At 28.1% G+C, this 19450-nt stretch overlaps 3 protein-coding genes across 3 annotated transcripts; 1 reads left to right on the top strand and 2 right to left on the bottom strand.

The window, feature by feature from the left end:
* Positions 1–343: 343 nt before the first annotated feature.
* VNE69_02188 (uncharacterized protein) lies at positions 344–1087 on the bottom strand (the record flags this gene model as incomplete). The annotated part of the gene is made up of 1 exon (XM_065472740.1): positions 344–1087. One exon carries the CDS (start codon positions 1085–1087, stop codon positions 344–346), a length of 744 nt encoding a protein of 247 aa, XP_065328812.1.
* Positions 1088–8010: 6923 nt separating this feature from the next.
* On the bottom strand, positions 8011–9249 carry VNE69_02187 (zinc protease; the record flags this gene model as incomplete). Its single annotated transcript, XM_065472739.1, has 1 exon — positions 8011–9249. The coding sequence occupies one exon, from the start codon at positions 9247–9249 to the stop codon at positions 8011–8013; it is 1239 nt and encodes a 412-aa protein (XP_065328811.1).
* A 7441-nt stretch (positions 9250–16690) lies between these two features.
* VNE69_02186 (uncharacterized protein) lies at positions 16691–17371 on the top strand (the record flags this gene model as incomplete). The annotated part of the gene is made up of 1 exon (XM_065472738.1): positions 16691–17371. The coding sequence occupies one exon, from the start codon at positions 16691–16693 to the stop codon at positions 17369–17371; it is 681 nt and encodes a 226-aa protein (XP_065328810.1).
* Between the last annotated feature and the right edge of the window lie 2079 nt (positions 17372–19450).

Raw genomic sequence — 19450 nt, 5'->3', positions numbered from 1 at the left:
TTTTGTTGGAAGTTTCTTACCATTGACAATGGAGAACGATTTTTGGGTCAAAGCTTTTTTAATTCAAGATAGCTAAATGTCTTCGGGTTGTTACCTATAAAAATCTCTGGGAGTTGAAAACGTATAAGGACCAATCACGCTTTCTTGTTGAAAAGTAAATACGTAACAAATTCATAAAGCCAATATCACATCAGTCTTGTATATATAAGCATTATTGTGACCAATCCTTTAATTAGTATTTTATTTCATAAAATTAATACCTTTATTATAATTAAGAGAATTCTAACAAAAATAAAATAAAAATATAACATGTATGTATTTCAAAAAAATGATTCGATTAAATTTATTCCAAGCCTGTCGAATTCTGAGTGGTAAAGATCATGGGCTGATAATCCCATAATGAAATTAGATTCGGATTATAGTATATAGTGTGTCCTATATTATTTATATTTCCATTATTCATACCTAGCAGTTTATCGATATCTTCTTTTATTCCAATACTATTGTAGATGTCATCAAGAATTCGTTTGCAATCATTTTCAATACAAACCTGTTCAAACAAAAAATTGTTTTCTTTATTAAATTTTATTTCAACATTCTTGTCGACAATTAGTTTAACATAGTCGAGATTAAGATTCTTGAAATTGTAAATCAAACAAACTAAAGCATGGCATAATTCTTTAGTTTTGTCTGTAAGACTAGATATAAAAGTTTGAACCGCATATTCTTTGCCATGGAGCCTGGTTTTTTCAGAAATTCCAATAAGGGCATACTCATAATCCCTCAGCGTTATATCATTTTCGTGGACTAAAAATTCTTTACCATACATTGCCTTTGTCCAACTAGATTGCGGCTTCATGGGAAATGATATTTTATCTAATACGGCATCTAAAAATATTTTTATAATTGGTATTCCCTCTTCTGATGCGTAATCTCGATAAAAACCTGTTCGGTTTTCAGGAAAAAGCAATTCACTGCTTGCAATAAATCCTTCATTATTTTCTTCAAGTGATAAAACCAAGTTTTTCCCATTGCAAGCTCTAAATTTTTGTGCATCAAGGATTAACAATATAGAAATTAAAACCATTTTATGGGATCATTTATTTTTTCTTATATAAATGACATTTAATTAAGAAATTTCTTTGAATTGAATAATTATGCTTTTAAGTGTAAAATATTAACTATCATATTAAATCATATAATAATGTTTTTTGTTCTTAAAATTTATGACAAACAAGAATTGGCATTTTTTTGACGTTTTTCAAATTTATGTTATATTTATTACGTATGTAGTTTCTTTTTTATTTAATTATTTCACAACATCATAAATAATATGTTCAATTTATGAAGATATTATGGCTTCATATATATTTTTAATGATTGTATTATTTCATTCGTTCTTTACTTGTATCATGTACTTACATGACTGTTTTCATATCGTCATCGTTATAGAGTCATATATTATATTTAATATAATTCATATATCAAAGCTTAAAAAAAAAAACTTAAATTACGCAAAATATAATGTTCTTCGATATATTTACCGCCAAATAACAAATTCAAAATTTCTATCAATAACCGAAGAGTAAAAACAATATTCATGTGTATTAAATAATCTTAATATTTGCTTTTTAATGTGTCGCTGTTTTAAACATTGCCGTTATAATATAGACAAAAAATAACGTATACTTTGATTTAATGTAAGCTTTAATTTTTTGTTTTAGCGTTACTACTTTCTTTTCAAAATTTTATACAGAAATGTCAATTAATAAGTAAGTGTTTTTTAATTTATCGTTGTTTGTAGTATGGAAAAAAATGTGATTATAATAGATTTTACATTCTAAGACAAGCATTTATTTGAAACATAGTATACCGATGTATTTCACCCAAACAATGTCCTTACAATAAAACATCACTTATTATGTTTTACTCATCTTTAAATTGAAAGAATACTTATGAAGGCCTCAAGCAACGTTAATATTATTATAAAAAAACATATGTATAATTTTAAAACATTGAAGCCAGAATATTTTTTGATCTCATATTTTTGAACTTTTAAATTATATTAGTAATTTTTGATAAATAAATTAAAGATTGAATATAAATGCATTGATATATTGTTGAAATATAAAAAACAGTATTATTACACATAATGTCTTATAAAGCTTCCATATTAAAGAATTGTGCTAAACATGTTACTGCCACATTTCCATGGACTACATTTTATTTCTATGGAATAAATAAATCGTCATAATTTATCTATTTACTTTTCTTTTTACCTATAAGTTGGCTTGGTGTCATTTTGAGACCATGTAATGCATATTCGTGAGTTATATCTAGAAGAAAATATTATAATCCCTTTTTATAAATTATACTCAAAATAAAAAAAATATGTATAACACGGCTAGTATTTTGGGCATTAAGCTTTGTATTGATATTTTAGAATTCAATAACAAATGATATTTATTCCATTATAACAAATAAAACTTAAGTAAATCCCAATGCCAAAGTTAAAATAAGAAGAAAAAAAATGTGTATAAAATGGAGAACACATATAATAAGACATAAAATATTCAAAATACCGCACAATTAATTCATTTTGTCTTAAATACCTTTTAGACTGTGAAAAATAAAATTCATACAAATAACTTTTCATTTTTAAACACATTTTACATTGACAACACTCTAATCTCATGATAACTTACTTGTTTGGCACACGATTATTATTCGCCATTGAGTACATCAGATGTCAATATTAATATACTGGTGTTTTTCCGGTACATGACCGTTTGGAACCCGCTTTGGGAAAATGAACCCGCATTGAAATTTTAAAGGACCCCCCTTTAAAAAAATGGCAAAATTGGCAAAAACATTGTTTGTTGAGGCAGATGAGGTTTTTAGTGATGAAATGTATTTATACATGGAATATAAGGAAAAGTTTATTTTGGAAACATTTGATGCTGAATCGGCGTGCACCTTGCTCGTTTCTGTAACTAGTATAAATAATGCTTTTTCCTTGAGGTAATACAAGAAAATGTATAACCTGTTTCTATTATGATCTCTAATCAACGGGTAGCATATGATGCCACATTAGCTAAGCAAAGGGATGGAGCACAGTACTAAGAAGCACTCCAAAAATGCTGTAACCTCTAGCGATTCTGAGTCACAACTCCATATAATTTAGTTGGTTTTGGCTCATTTCTATAAGAGATAGGTGATCTTAACATAAACAAAGAAGAACACTATGAGTACCTTTTACAGTTATACTGGGCTTTCCAAATTCCCCAAAATCGTCGGATAAATTGTTTTCTGTCATTATTTAAAATAAATCGTTAAGTCCCTTTTTAATAATTTTTTTTATTTTTCTTTTTTTTTGAATTTTTCAATGCGGGTTCATTTTCCCAAAGCGGGTTCCAAACGGTCATGTACCGTTTTTCCTGTACTATAACAATATGTATTTGTTCTTGGTAAGTTTTTTCTAAAATTTACAACATGATGGGTAGAAATCATGACGTATATTTACTATATTCTTGATACGGCTTGTTTTTACATAACTAGACATGTTTTTATATTCCTTAGAATCAAACAACATGTAGCCAATAGAACAAGTTTGGCCATTTTTAGATATTCAAAATACAGAAGACAAGATATTCACAACATACATTACAATTTCTATATTAAACTTATGACGAGAAACATCTAAATTCAAATCCAATTTATTCAAATTCTCGCCTTTGTTTACGAACTGAATCTATTAACAATTGCGTTTATTCGGGATAGGTTCAGGTAAACAGTTTCTCTACGTCTTTAAAATAATTACAAATACCATTCCTTAGATTGTTCGTATATTTTACATTGGGTCGAATTATAGCTATCACTCAAAATTTTTGAAATCTTTAAACTTTAAAACGTTTGTTATAAGCTGTTACTACGGCGATTAATAATATTTAATATATAGAAGATTTCCCGATAAATGTAAAAACTCAAAACAATTTTTAATGTCTAATTAGTGTTAATACACTTAACGTCTACGAACTCGACATATTTTAAATAGCTTTCATCTCTATTCAAAGGCGATAAAAATAGTTCATGTCGAATCAGTCTATAAAAAGTTTATTAAAATATTTGTGCTGTTATATTTTTATTGTCCTGTACTTTAAAATGATTCATCATTCGGTTACATTTATTAAAAATAAAAATCGCTGTAAATATTGTCTTTTCAAAAAGAATTGACTTATGGAAATTACTATGTCATTTTCTAAATGCTAATTAAATTTATGTTGGTTCGACGCCATCTTAATGTATAAAGCATAATGGTTTTTTTAGTTTATAGTTATCAATTTCATTTCCGTAATCGATTACTTAAACCCCTCCCCCCAAGATAAACCAAATTTAAATTTTTTCAGATGTTTATACTTTCAAAACATTGGATTATGACCTATAAAATATCTAATAGGGAAATAATTCAAAGGTTTACTTTTAAACAACAAAGTAAATTTATTAAATACTGATAATTATCGATAAGTGAAAAAATATAATGATAGTAACCTGATTTAAGATTATAAAAAATTCAGAGACCTCATAATAAGAACTATTGTACAGAAGAGAAAACTAAATAAAAGTTAGGAACCATATGTATTTAAAGCTATAAATAGCATCGGGCTGAAAACTATTTAACAATAGAATCATGTAGAAGAACTGGATATATAAAAAAAACCCAAAAATTAAATTTTACATTCATTTTAAATTGATAAATATTAATAGTAGACTAAAATAGCGTCAAATATACATAATAATTTTAAAACCAACACTTATTATACAATTAACTAATTCTGTCATATTTTGAAAATAAGATTGTGTAGAATTAAAATCGAGTAATAACTGACACATGAGATCGTAATGTGCCTTGTGTCCCAAATTGCCGTTTTCCGCACATTTAAAATTGGCCATTTTATTGATACTTGAAGGAAAAATATGTACATAGAATATATGCGCAAGAATTTGTTTGTAATCAACATTTTTACATACCTCTTCAACTACTAAACTGTTTTCCTTATATAATTTGATATTAATAAATTTGTTCACAACAAGTTTGACTTGGTCAAGATTAAGTTTTCACTTTTTTATTTCATACTTATCAATGACTCACACAATTCTCTACTTTTCCTTTCAAGATCATAAATTAACATATGAACTATTCGGCTTTGCCACAACGCACTGTCATATCAGGGACCTCTTTTAAAGCATACAGGTAGAGCCCAAAAGCCAAGTCTCCTCTATGAATTTCGTAGTCTTTGTCGTGAATTGATTTTGTCATAATGGTTCTCTTTTATTTTGGAAACAACTTTATTTAATATGGCTTTAAACATTATCTTTGTAATTTGGTTTCCTTCTTCGTACATATAATTTTAAATGAATAAGGTACGGTTTTGTGCCGAAGAGCCCCGACGCATTCATTATGCATTCAGTATCTTTTTTAATTCTGATAAAGTATTAGTTCCATAGCTAGCAATTGCTTTTTGTATATTTAGAACAAACAGAAAAGAAACAAAAAACATCCTAGGGCTCTTTATTTTTTTTTCTTTACACATGTTAAATTAGAAATTTGGTTATGATTTTAAACATACCATAGTTATTTTGTTCTGTATAATATACAAACAAAAGCTACCAATTACAATAAACAAAATTTTATACTTTTGAGGTTTACTCAATTTATTAATTTTTCAATATCAAATATCATGAATCGTAATTATTTTTTTTCAATCGACGGCATTTAATATCATAGAAAATTATACAGAATGCAATAGTACTATTTATGTTCTTCAATTATGTATGTTTTTTTTTACATCACTTAAAAATTGATGTTATTAGGAGTCATATATGGAATGGTTGCTAATTATTTAATCTAATAGATTGATGAGATTTTTATATTCATAAAAATAAATCAGATTATTGATTTTTACAGACATAGTTTGCAAAACTAAATATTTGTATACATTTCAATGAACATGGTAAAATACAAAAAAAAAACATTCAATACATCATTTGGATTTTTATAGCTTGCAGTTTTGCAAGAGATTTTGTAAATCATTATTTTTCGAATATACGATCACTAGATTCGAAAAATAATACCATAAATTACTATTTAGTGTACACCCATTTCAAAACTTTTCTTATTATTTACGGTCATTATTGTAAATAAATTTGAAAAAAGAACTTCTATCTAAATTACAAAATTACGTAATTATGTTTTTTAGATGTTAATCTCTTTTATGAGTAATACTCACAAAAAAAAACATTTCTTTTGATCTTTTACATTTGTAAAAAACGTTGATTTTGGAGCACTTCTTCGATAGTTTTTCCTGAAATTTTTTTTCTTAAAGAAACACATTCCATAAAACTTATCATTGGTTATAAAAACAAAAAACACGCGATAATGACTTTAATGTCAAAATTTACAATCTTTTATTAAACATGCTATCACGTATAAAATATGCTTTGTTTATGAAAATGTTTATAACATTAAAACAGCACTTATATAGAACTCTTGATCTATTACTGTAAAATATCTAAGCAGACCATTTTTCAATATATTATCCTAAATATAGTTACTACGGTAGAATTTTTTAATATTCACATGTTTATATATGATCTATCTTTTATTCTTTTAACAATCACAAGAATACATGATATAGGCTTCCGTACTAATTATTTTTTTATTTAAGGAATGTGATCAACAATATAATGATACATTAATGTTTTGCATAAACAATGATAAAAATCAATAAGATTTAAATTTTTATAAATTCTATGCTTTTAGTAGCTTTGATATAGTATTACGAGTCAGTTGCGTTCCTTATCGGTTATATTTAGAGATTTACCTCAACATCGTTGAAGGAAATTATATTCGCTATTATTACAAGTGATATTATAGCTTTCAGCTGATAATCATAATTATTTTCAGAAAAATTTATTCTAAAATAATAGCAATTCCATAGCTAAAGTAAGTCTTTATTTATTTTTTTAATTTTCTAGTATTTTTATAATGAATGTCGTTAAAATCGTACATTACTTCTTCTTGTTAGGCCCTAAGGATTTTTGTAACTCGTTTGCGAGAAGATTTACTCCTCTGTTTTTTTCATGTTCGATGTGTTAAAGCCAAACTTAAAGTTTAATCTACCTTTCTCTTCTTGTAAAACATAAGCATTTTATGAAGTCATGGCAAAAATGTATTCCAGCTTTTTCAAAAAATTTCCTATGATTTTTTAACCGAATGTTTACTTATAGTTCTAATATTGTTTAAACCATATGCTTTACATAATAGAAGATATAATCATGTTATGACTTCGTCGTGTCATTTGATGTAATTACTGACGGACGTTAAATGGAATTTTATATTACAAGTCCCCGATCTTTCGTTTTATCTAACAGCGCCGTTAGTCCATAACCTTTAACAGGCAAAATGGTGTTTGTGTTATTATAGAATTTTTTTTCAATTGACTACTGTTACTCTTTAAAGCCATGTAGATTGTACCTCTAAGCCAATTTTGTGGTTTTTAGACTTATAGAGGTTTCCTGTTTACATTTTTAATTTCGATATACAGAATATTTTAATGCTGCACCACAATCTTAAGGCATCTTGTTTTACAAATCAATTCCAAGTTGGGATTGAGGTTAGCTATTAAATATGTAGTGCCAAAAAATTTAATACACGTAGTATTTATTGTATTGAATCGCAAAATGTATTGTGGTAAACTACTGCAAGTTTTTTTTTCTCATTATAATTATTTATTATTATAAAAATTAACGATGTTTAAATTTTAAAGAAGGCTGTATATATGATCACATCTTCTAATTTCATAAGTTATTGAGTAACTTCTAAAGTTCATTACTTTGCAAATGCTAAGAGGTTTACATTTATTAACTTTCCAGTCTTATTCTGGTGTCCCAGTTTAGACGCAAGCTTGAGGTCAGCTTAAGCAACTAGTAAATATTTGAAGTCAAAGTAATTTATTTTTTCCTTTTTGTTGAAATAACAATACATTTCTCAAGCATTTTACTATCTATAACTTCATTTAGTTTCATATTTTCAATATATTGAACAATTTCTTCTTTATATTTCAAACCATTAAGCCCGCAAATTCCCTTTGTATATAAAAAATTGCTATAACTGCTCAGATTTTTATGAGATTCACTAAAATGATCTCTAATAGCCTCTTTCCTATTTAAAAACTCTTCTTCCTTCATTTCCTTTAAGTATTTTTTAGTAAATTCAATAAATTTAAATATTCTGTCTTTAATATCTTTTACATCTCGTTCACTTTGTACTACGAAATAGATAAATTCCTGATCTAGGATTTTGTAAGTATTAGCACTCACTACATAACCAAATTCCTCGTTTGTACGTAGTTGATCGAAGAATATTTCACTAACTGAATTTACAATAAATGATGAAATGACTTTGTTCTTTAGATCAGTGGTTTTATTTGTAGGAAAAAATAATCCACAGGCATTATTACTTACATCATAAGAATCTACAAATTCCTCGCATGCTATTAAACCATTTTTGGTATTAAATGAGATATTACTTTTAGAGTTGACTATATTTTTAATACACTCGGCTTCTTCTAAAAGAATGTTCCCAATTACATATATTTCACATCTAAAATTATCCGAATTGACAATATTATTGATAATTTTATCCTCAAGATTGCTATTAGTATCATTACTTGAATTCTCAATTTTCGAAATATCATTCAACATATCCTCCGACATACTGTAATCTTCAATAAATAAAGATTTCAACTTCTGGAATAATCTTTTATAAGATTGTGCAAATTTTTCACGTATCAAATTATTTTTAATTTTGAAAAGCACTAAAGAGCTTCTATCTGCGTCTTTGTTTTTGAATAAAAATTCAATGAACAAAGAACATATCTCTACTATTTTAGTAGAAATACCTGAAATGTGTATTTCTATACCATACTCTGTCAATGTTACATTTAATTCTATCATATAAGAAGAAAGTAGTGAATCGTAACTTAAAAAAAAATGTTCTTCCTTTGTTTTAAAATATCTTGTATAATCTAATAGATTTATAAAATAATCTTGATATTTTAATAATAAAAATACATTGGTTTTGGGGACATCATAAGAACTATCAAATATGTAAGAGAAATCTTGTGAAAATTTATTCTCAATATTAGATTTAATAAATTTAATATCCGAGAGTAAAATGTGTGAAGACATAGGGGTGGAAAAAACAAAAGAAAATATTAAGAAAACAAGATCATATTATTTAAACTGCACAAGTTATAAAACATGTATTAGTTGAGCTTATTATCTAAATTATGAAATAATGTGAAATTTACAGAGGGCTCCTATGTAACAGTAAAAAATGTAGGAATATTTGATTTTACATGTCAAACAAAGCCATGAACAAATACGAGAATGATTTTGTTCACAACAAAAGAAACAAAATGGTTTTATACAAAACAAAATTTATTCTATGTGTCTTATCTAACAGCAAAAAATATAAAAATTTAAATAAAATATGGTCTTAATTATAAATAAATTAAGCGCTCAACTCCAAATTTTTTAAAACAAAACAATATTATATATGATCAGACACGATGTCTGATCTGAAATAGAAGACGGAGTAATAATAAAAGATTTATTTGGATAGTGTCATGAACATATGATGAAGGGTAAGCGCTGGAAAATAAATTAATAGGAAATATTTGGAATAGACCATTTCGACGGTCTACTCCGAAAAGAGTAAATTGCTAAAGTAAAAGTAACTTTCAAAATGCTCACATTCAATATAAATTAATTACCTGTCACTTATATCATCGTTTACATGTATATTAAATAAGAATCACTCACATTTGGGGGTCTTATTGTCAGCATAGGTTCGTCGCCTGACATTATAGATTAGTGCCTAACATAATTGGGGTTTAATATTATTACTGAATATAACATCCCCTAGACGGTTAGTCTCCTTCAACTTACTTTAAATCGCCTACACCCTTAAGATCATAATGCCTTTTTTCACTCACCTTCCATTCTGTAATCTCACTATATATGAATCCCCTTGGATAGCTCAATCACTTTTCACATGTCTAAAAATCGGCCCTTACTATACTTACTACATCCCTTTAAATTCTCATTCTTGGCAACCTTAACTATCTAGTTCCTTTTGAACTTTTCTCTAAGCTAACTTTTAAACTGCTGCGCATACTTTCCCTCAGGACTATTCTCCATACTAACATTTCCTGTATTATCGGTCAAAGCTTCTACTGGTGTGCACTTAATTCCAGCATGAAAACTTAAATTATATTTCTCAATAGCTTCATAAACCTTGGTCTCGAATTTCTCTTTTTGGCTCTTTAAAATACTATCTCTTACAGTTCTAATAACTCATTCTACTCTTCCATTACTTTTGTGCGACTCAACGCTGACCTTTCTATGACTAATATCCAAATTTCTACATAGCTCGCTGACTTTTTCGTGGCAAAACTCTTTACCATTATCCGTAATGATTTCCTCTGGTTTTCTGCCCTCTTTACACAAATCCTTAATAAATTCGGCAATTCCAGATGCGTGCTTGCTCTTCAATACTCTTCCCCATTGTCTCCTTGTAAAGTAATCGACTGCTAAAACAATAAACACTTTCTCTTCCCTGAATTCTATTAAATCTAAGCCAACCTTCTCTAAATATCTTGTTGTTTACTAAATCAGAACCGCCACTTGTTTTTCTATTATAAATCTGACAAGTCTTGCAATTCTTAGGTACCTTTTCGATCTGATCCTAAATCCCTGTGCAATAATACTGTTTACTCAACTCATAATATACCGTTGTTCTGCTTCTGTGTCTCAAATTGACATGACAATCCATTATTAATCTCTCTCTGTCTTGTTCAAAAGGCATTTCGCTTTCTCTTCTACTATCAAATACCCAGTATTCTTTACCTTCTACAATTTTACGTGCTTATTTCTTTCCCTTCTATTTGTCTATCACGGCGTGTTTCATTTCTCTTTTTCTTTTGTATATACCCTACTTAGCACATCGGCTACGACCATATTTTCTGGAGTTCTATATTCTATCTCGAAATCAAATTCCTGTATTTTCTCGACCCTTCTATTAATTCAAGCATTCTTAAAGTCGGGTTTGTTTCTTATTTCGCCTAACGCTTTATGATCAGCTTCTATTCTAAATTTCCTACCTCTTAATTCGTATTCAAACTTTTAAACGCCCCAAAAAACTGCGTACATTTTTTTTCTGATATTCAATAATTAACCTCCGTAACGGTAAACTTCTTAGACGCCCACTGTACTGGCACCCATTCTCCTTGATTATTTTTCTGTAACAATACTGCACTCATGCCTACATTACTAGCGTCAGTCCTCAACAAAAATTCTTTATCATAATCTGCTATTTGCAGCTTTCCTAAACATTTCAATACTTCTTTTAAATTATTAAACTCGTTGTTCATATCATCTGTCCACTTCCAATTATCATTCTTCCCTTTTAAACTGTCTGTCAACCTAACTGTCAATCCGGCGTAATTCTTAATAAAATCTCTGAACCGACCCGTCATTCCTAAAAATCTTCTTACATCTGACACGCATGTTGGTATCGGAAACTCTAGGGCTTCATATTTCTTATCTCTGACGGTATTATATCTTCTCCATTTTAAGTGACTCCCAATAATTTAACTTCCGTTGACAAAACTAGCCTTTATCTGCATTCAGCTTCATATTGTTTTCTTTCAGTCTATTTAATACTATTTTGACTAATTGCTCGTGTTCTCCTATCGTTCGGCTGTACAACACAATATCGTCCATATACACCTATACTCCTTTGCCTTTCATATCTCTAAAAATTCTATCCAAAATTCTCTGCAATATCTGCGGGCTATTCTTATAACCCATAGCCATAGAATTTTATTCATAAATCTTGCCATTAAAATCAAACGTCGTCTTATGTTTATCCTCTTCCTCTATCTCAATACTATAGAAGGCTTCTTTTAAGTCGAAACCCGTCATATATTTTGCACCTTGTGTAGCTCTTACAACATCTCTTATGTTAGACAATTTATACTTGTCCTTTTCTAAAATATCGTTCAATGCCATCAAATTACTAACCAATTTTATCCCACCATTTGGCTTTCTGAATGACCTTATAGGATTTCTCTAACTTGAATTTGACTCTCTTATCACTTTTCTTTTTAATAAATCTTCTAAATGTAACTCTGTATCTTTTATCAATGCCTGCGGAACCATTTGTCCCTTTTTAAATACCTCCATACCCGCTTCAGTAAGATTTTACATTTTTCCAGTTTACAATATTTTATCTCCTCTTTTCCTAACTTAAAAACCTCTCCGAAACTCTTCGAATACTTATCTAAAATCATTTTGATTCTCTTACTATCCTCTTTAATACCATATTCTTTTTGATTTTTCTCAAATTTGATTCTAAGACCTCTTTTTGTTCTTCTAAAATCTCGCTCTTGACTTGACTCTGATCCACTACCTACTTCTATTTTGAAACTATTATCCTTGTTATTCTTTTTACAATATTTATCTCTGTTAATCTTCAGTCTGCATTCAAACACCCTATGCCATTGTCTATCACAATAAGAGCATCTCGGTACTCTCAATTTTTGTCTGTGTTGTTCTCTACTAATTTCTTAATTTGCCGTCCTAGAAACCCATTCTCTCATTTCCTCATATCTCTTCTCTTCCTCCTCTAACTCTTAACTTTCAACAATAGCTTCTTCCTTATTCCTTCAATATTTTCTTCCTTTTTGATATTTCTCACAATAAAATCTTTTATATCTATCGAAGCCAACTTATACAGCTCACTCTTCCATTTCACTCTATCTACCTCTCTCAAATCCAATTAATACAATATACGCTCTAACTCCTGTAACGTCTTTCTGAACACTTGGCCACAGTTCTCTCTTGCGAACTCTTCTTTAGGTATCGCCCCATATTAGTGCTTAACATAATTAGGGTTTAATATTATTACTGAATATAACATTATGTAATAACCAAAATCTCAAAAGAATAACTAATTTTATATCTTAAAGTAAATATAATGAATAAATAAAAATTCATATATGATTCACAAAACATAATTATAAGGTAGTCGAAAAGATTGTGTTGATACATATGTTTTTATATTTCATGTATATCTATTCTTATTTTTATTTCTAAGATGTGTTGAACATTTTAAAGACCGTGTAATGCACTTCTGCATTTGTTAAGTTGATTAAAATAAAATGCTTGTGTACAGTAGCAAAAAATGTTTATAATTCATAAACGGACAACGTTGCTCAAATTTCTACTCAGTGTAGAAAATTTTTACATGAACAAGAGAGAGCTTAGTTAAAAACTTCTGTATGAGGTTTTTTAACTAATACAAAAGACCAGAGTAGTATAGCAAGTAGTTCCTAAATAGACTATAAAATTATGAATCATTCGTCTTGGGCTTAGTGGGCATATTTGTTCGACGCAGCTCATAAAAGCATTATTGACTACGTTGACATGTGCTGAGGGATTTTATAGATGCTGAGGATAGTAGAGGCTTCAAACTAAAGCGAAGATGTCTCATCTAGGCAACTCAAATGTTGCGCCAATCTCGATGGCATAATATTTCAAATGCTATATGGAAATAATAGAGATCCAAGGTTCATAAAGCCAAAGAAAAATGGATACGGAGAAATTTGCTACATCGCCAGGATTATATTTTAAGAGGGTATTTAATCTTAATCGTACGAATTATAAAGCATGCATGCATGCACTTTATAAAATAAATAATTTTACTAGCAATGAGTCTTGCGTGTTTGTATCAAATCTTTTTAACGTAATGTCAAAAATTATAATTCTTCCTCTTTAAATCATTATTACATATATTGAGTTAAATGCTATTTTCTTAGGCCAAAATCAGCATTAATGTAAAAAAATTAGGGCGGTCAAAATTTTAAAAATTTTGCCCTTTTTTAAAAAAGCAAAGGAAGAAAAAACTTCAAAAAAAACCTAAAATGTAATGAAGATGTAAAAATGTAATAAAATATACTTAAATTGACTAAAATATATCAAAAATGAGTTTCATAATGCTTTGAAGATACATTGGCTCTCATTTCTTTCAATCGTATATTAAGTTAAATTACTTTCAGCGAAGTTTTTTATTATACACCTATTATTACAAAGGCATTTAGGTGTTTCCGATGGTGTTCGTATAGACTTCGTCTCTAAGTTCCCAAAGGCTTGACTGAAATCAACAGTTCTTTGGCTGCATAATGATTTTTTGTAAAAATAAATGCCTTCCACATATCCAAATGAAAAACAGATTTCAAATATATTCTTAAACATAATTGAAAGCAGTGTATCTTTGTTTTTTCTTAATAATTACGAAAACTATCTTCTTTGTTTCGGGAGTCACAACATCCCGAAACACCCCAACTCCCATACAAGCCTTCCTCTATAATATCTATTTTTTTCCAATTTTACTCACATCCATCTCTACTGCAATATCTTCGCCTCTATCTGTTTGATCTTATTTTAATATCTCTCATAATATTTAATTTGTATGATTTTTCTAGGGTGCAACTTACGTTTTGTATGTTGCATCACAAATTCTTAATATATAAATTGCTTTAATTCCTAAGATCAACAACTTTACTTTTTTAACATGAGCAAATGTTCTATAGTGTTTGCAAATAAAGAATTATTCCAAATTGAAAATCTATATTTACACTTATAAGAGTTACACCCAAAAGTAAGCAGTTTTTCGATGCTATAGTCATATCACAACCACATTTAATATATTTCCGATTATATTTGTTGTTTGCAAAACATATATAAAATTTACGATTTTCTCATTTCTTAGCATTCCACTCCTTTTTTTCAAAAAGGGGCAATTTTTTAAAATTTTCGACCCTTGATTTTTTACACTAATACTAATATTAGCCATTTCCTCTAACAAACTTATTTTTTAGAGCATTCATTTAGATCATTGGTTTTCGCTTAATAAAGGTAATTGTTTTTAATTAAAAAGATAAGGTTGGGTATAAAATCGTTACTTTACGACTGATATAAAGTAAGAACATAGCGTACATAAAAAAATTAATCAAAACGAATTATGCAATATGAAGCGAGGAATCCCTCTGTTTAGTATATAATGACTTTTATCCAACTTACTTCTATGAATTTTATAGCCCAATAGGAAATCGGCACACCAAACATGGTTAAAGGGGCCATTTTGGTCAAAATCAGGATATAAATATTTTATTTTAGATTTCACCCTTTTTGGAAAGTCAAAACGGCAAAAAGGAAGAAAAAATAAATTAAATAGTATTCGTAAATAAATCACCTAAAAGTTTCCTCTTTAACATAAACTTATCAACGAACCAGTAATCAATGTTCTGGTTCTGTGACTTAATGAAGTCTCATTTTTTAATCCACTCCAATTTCCATCAATTATGTTAGTATGACATCTATTGGAATTCTTTACAAGCTCCAACGAATGATTGACAGTTTTGTGTTTAGCAAAATAATCTTCAACTTAAAATAAGACTTAAAGCAGTCATTGTGTATAATTTATTCTGAGTGAACATAATTTTTAATTATTTCTTCTAATAATTTGGCTTTCAAATTGTCGACTGGAATCATCATTATCTTTCTTTGGATTGTTCTTTCAACCATCTCAAACCCCCAGACACCTTCAATCCGATGTTCTCTGTTGTTTTTTACGTTACCAAATTTGCCTTCATCTATTTCTACTATTATTCCTGGTCCGCCGATTTTATCTTTTCGTTTGTATACTTTATTTTCAATTGTAGGAATTGTTTTTTATGATATGTCGAATACATCTTTTACCAATATCAAGAACTTCTCCTATGGCAGTCTGTTTAACATTACAAGACCATAATTTTATTAACAAAGCATCTAAAACATTTGTTTTATTGTAATAAAATGGAGTATTTTTTAATAATGACACTTTCCTCCGTTATGATTTCCAAACATATTTAGTCATTATATTATTTTTATACTAACAATACAATAGCATCGCATTTTGGACACTTTACAAGCTAATTTTCAATTGCTATAGTAAAGATGTTCAAGGCCTCTTCATCTCGACTTTTCATTTTTAGGGCAAAAAGCACTAATTCGCTTAAAAACCAATTTTTTGATCAAAGTGGCCCCTGCTCCAAATTTGTTTTTTTTTAGTTCGTTATATAAAGGTTAAAGATACCTTTAATTTGGAATTTTATTTTAATAAAATACTAGCTTTTCTATTGATAAATTTAAAATTGTCATTTTTTATTTTTTATTTAGACCTTAAATAGTGTTAAAGGTGGCTTACTCTGGTTATTATCAGATTACAAAGCAAATTCTTTGTGATCTGATTTTCCTAACTTAGTAACGAAGACGTAACTAGATGAATTTATTAGTCATGGTCCTCATTTTTATCAAATATTTATTTTATATTTTAAAAGCTAAAGAAATGCTAAATATTTTATGTATTTTTTTTTGTAACGATGTACTAGCTTTTTTTTATATTTTATGTCCTATATGAAGCATGGAAACGTTTACAGATACTTAAAGATTATAGTTTTTTGATTATGTTTATATGACGAATTAAATTTTAATTTTACTTTATTTGGTTTCCCCTATAATAAATATGACAATTATCACACTTTTTTCATTTTTGATTGCAAATGTCGGAAAAGAAGAGTTTTACAATTTCTCAACAAGTTCTAAAGACGAATTGTGTCTTACAGCTACTAGTGAACTTTGCCCATTAATTTTTAACAGTTACAATAGTACTTCTAGCTGTGATGAACTCGATTCTATAGTCTTTTACAGATTAGCGTTCTTGATTTTTAATAAAGTTACAATTGATTCTACAGAAAAAGAATTAAATTTTGCAACAAAGGATGATGAAAATTTTCAAAAATATGTAAAAATTTTACGGGGACCTAATGAGGATAATTTGGAAATGTGCGATGAAAAAGGTATGTTTTTTAACGATCTTGCTTTTTTTACACGTGTTGTGATTTGTAATCTGTTATGTATAATAGCTAATAATAAAAACATCGAAATAAATGATTACTATCATAAGATAGAGGATACTATAAATTTGAAAATGAACGATAGTGGACTCCGAATAATTCAAGTATTTGATCGATTAAATATTTCAATGATTTTATCAAAGATGTTGAGAGGGAATCATCATTTGAAAAATTTGTGCATCAAAACAACTGATTTTCTTGAATCCGAATTTGAATTTAATTCGTTTAACACTCTTAACTCAAAATTGTTTCTATTTATTGTTCCGATGAATATATTAAGACTCAATTAATGTTTTGATGATTAATACTGTACTCGACGTTTTTGTAATGTAGAATGTCGATATAAAGAAATTTATGTAAATAAACGTCTAAAATACAAATTTTTTTTAAACATTATAAGACCTGTTTTCTGTTGAAGATACTTTTTATAAACTGATGTATGACATAAATTAATTAAGATACGATATTTCCTTAAAAAATCGAGTGATATAACTTATGAAATTTATAATCGGCATTTGTAAAAACTAATCTAAAATGAAAACATGGTCTGCACAAAAAAAAATCGCAGAAATTTTAGATATTAAATTTAAAAAATTTTATTAGTTGCTTTCAATTTAACCTGCATAAAGGCATAGACTTACATAAAAATTGATTTAGATGGTTGTAAAGTATAATATTTTATACGATGAACCTATGAATATTCAGTTACGTTGAATATATTAATGTAAATATCATAAAAAAATTGTGAAATATTTTACTATTTTTTATTTTTGTTGGCATGTATTGTAAAAACAGATTAAAACGTACTTTCTTTTACTTCTTCTCTAAATTACTCTGTCTAAATGCTCACAAAGAAATATGGCAGAATTCAATTTAAACGAACCTACTTATTTTAAGTATGTTATTTTGATAAAAAAATATGATTTAAACGATTTTTTTAAATTTATTGTATACAGTTGGTCGTTTAACAATTGGTGGAGGGGTTTTTTATAGCTGACCTTTACTTGATTTATTTATGCCTTTATAAATTTTCCTCATAAAACTTCTACCGAAAACATTATATTACTATGAGAGGAATATTGTATTAAAAGAAAAAATACTTGTAGAAAGCATTCGAACGCCTCAAAGTTATTTTAATATCATAAGAGACCTGTGCCATGAAATTTACTATGTGTCAATTCTTTAACTCAAATGGTTGATATCTTTTTTGAGACGGGGTTTTACCAGGTAATATTTATGTCAACTATATGAAAAGGGTTCATTGTTATTTTTTTTTAAAATATTAAAAAAATATCTGTTTTTGACTTTGGCCATAGATTAACATTGTATATCTATTTAAAAGCCAATCATGTTACTAGATACCATTAGTACATACTCTAGCGCACGAATCTTTGATCATCACAAATGATTTACAGTTTGATGACTAATGCCCTTAATATGTCACATTAGACCCCCATTCTATTCATCTTAAGCAGTTTCCTTCATTTAGGCTTTTTTTAATAATTAATCTTGTGTAATCTTCCTTACAGTCTTTTGATTTTGGATATTTGAACACCTTTATTTGTTTATTTTAACCAAGATAAAAATTCTGAAATCTTACATAGATCTACCATAATTTATATGCAAAATCAAATTAAAATTGATTTTTTACAATTTTTCGGAATATGAAATGGTATATATGGACTTTTTGTTTCTCTTCAGTCCAACAAGACCATTAAAAGCTATACTTTTTAAATCCTTCATGCCCTTTTGGACATGAGTTTCTTTTATGTTTGTCGGAAACCAAAATATTGCACACTTTTCCTCCATAAACATTGTAAGAAGAAAGAGGATAATACTTATATAAGGTCCCCGGTTTTAGGGGGTTAAAAAAATAAAAAAAAACGAACTTTTTTATTTTTTACCCTATGACCGGACAAAAAGGATCATTAAAAGCAAGAGGAATATGGATCAAATAATAGATGAAAATCTATATATTTACGATGAAAAAAAAATTAACAAAACTTCTATAAAGTGTCGATCAATTGTACGAAGCTGTAATGCCAAGCCATTAGTAGTATTGTTTACGTCAATAATCTCGAATTCTTTACTATTATTTCGGCTCATAATCATGACTCAAATCCTGTACTGGTTTGTAAGAAGAATAAAATAGATAAAATTGAAATGGGAAATTATCTCTGAAAAATTCTCCTAGAAACATCTTTTTCTGCCTTAAAAGGAGCTGGGGAAGAAACAATCGCTGCAATGGGCCCAATTGGGCCTATTATAAGGATATTAAGGAATGCTCAGATGAATTTCTTTTAATCAAAAACCATACGCCAACTAAAAAATTGGGTTTATGCGCTGATTTATTAATCAGTCATACAGGC

This window comes from Vairimorpha necatrix, chromosome 2 (genome assembly GCF_036630325.1).
Source record: "Vairimorpha necatrix chromosome 2, complete sequence".
In the NCBI taxonomy this organism is placed as follows: domain Eukaryota; kingdom Fungi; phylum Microsporidia; family Nosematidae; genus Vairimorpha; species Vairimorpha necatrix.
Note: the sequence above shows the minus strand (reverse complement) of the source record. Positions and strands in the feature narration are given on the sequence as shown.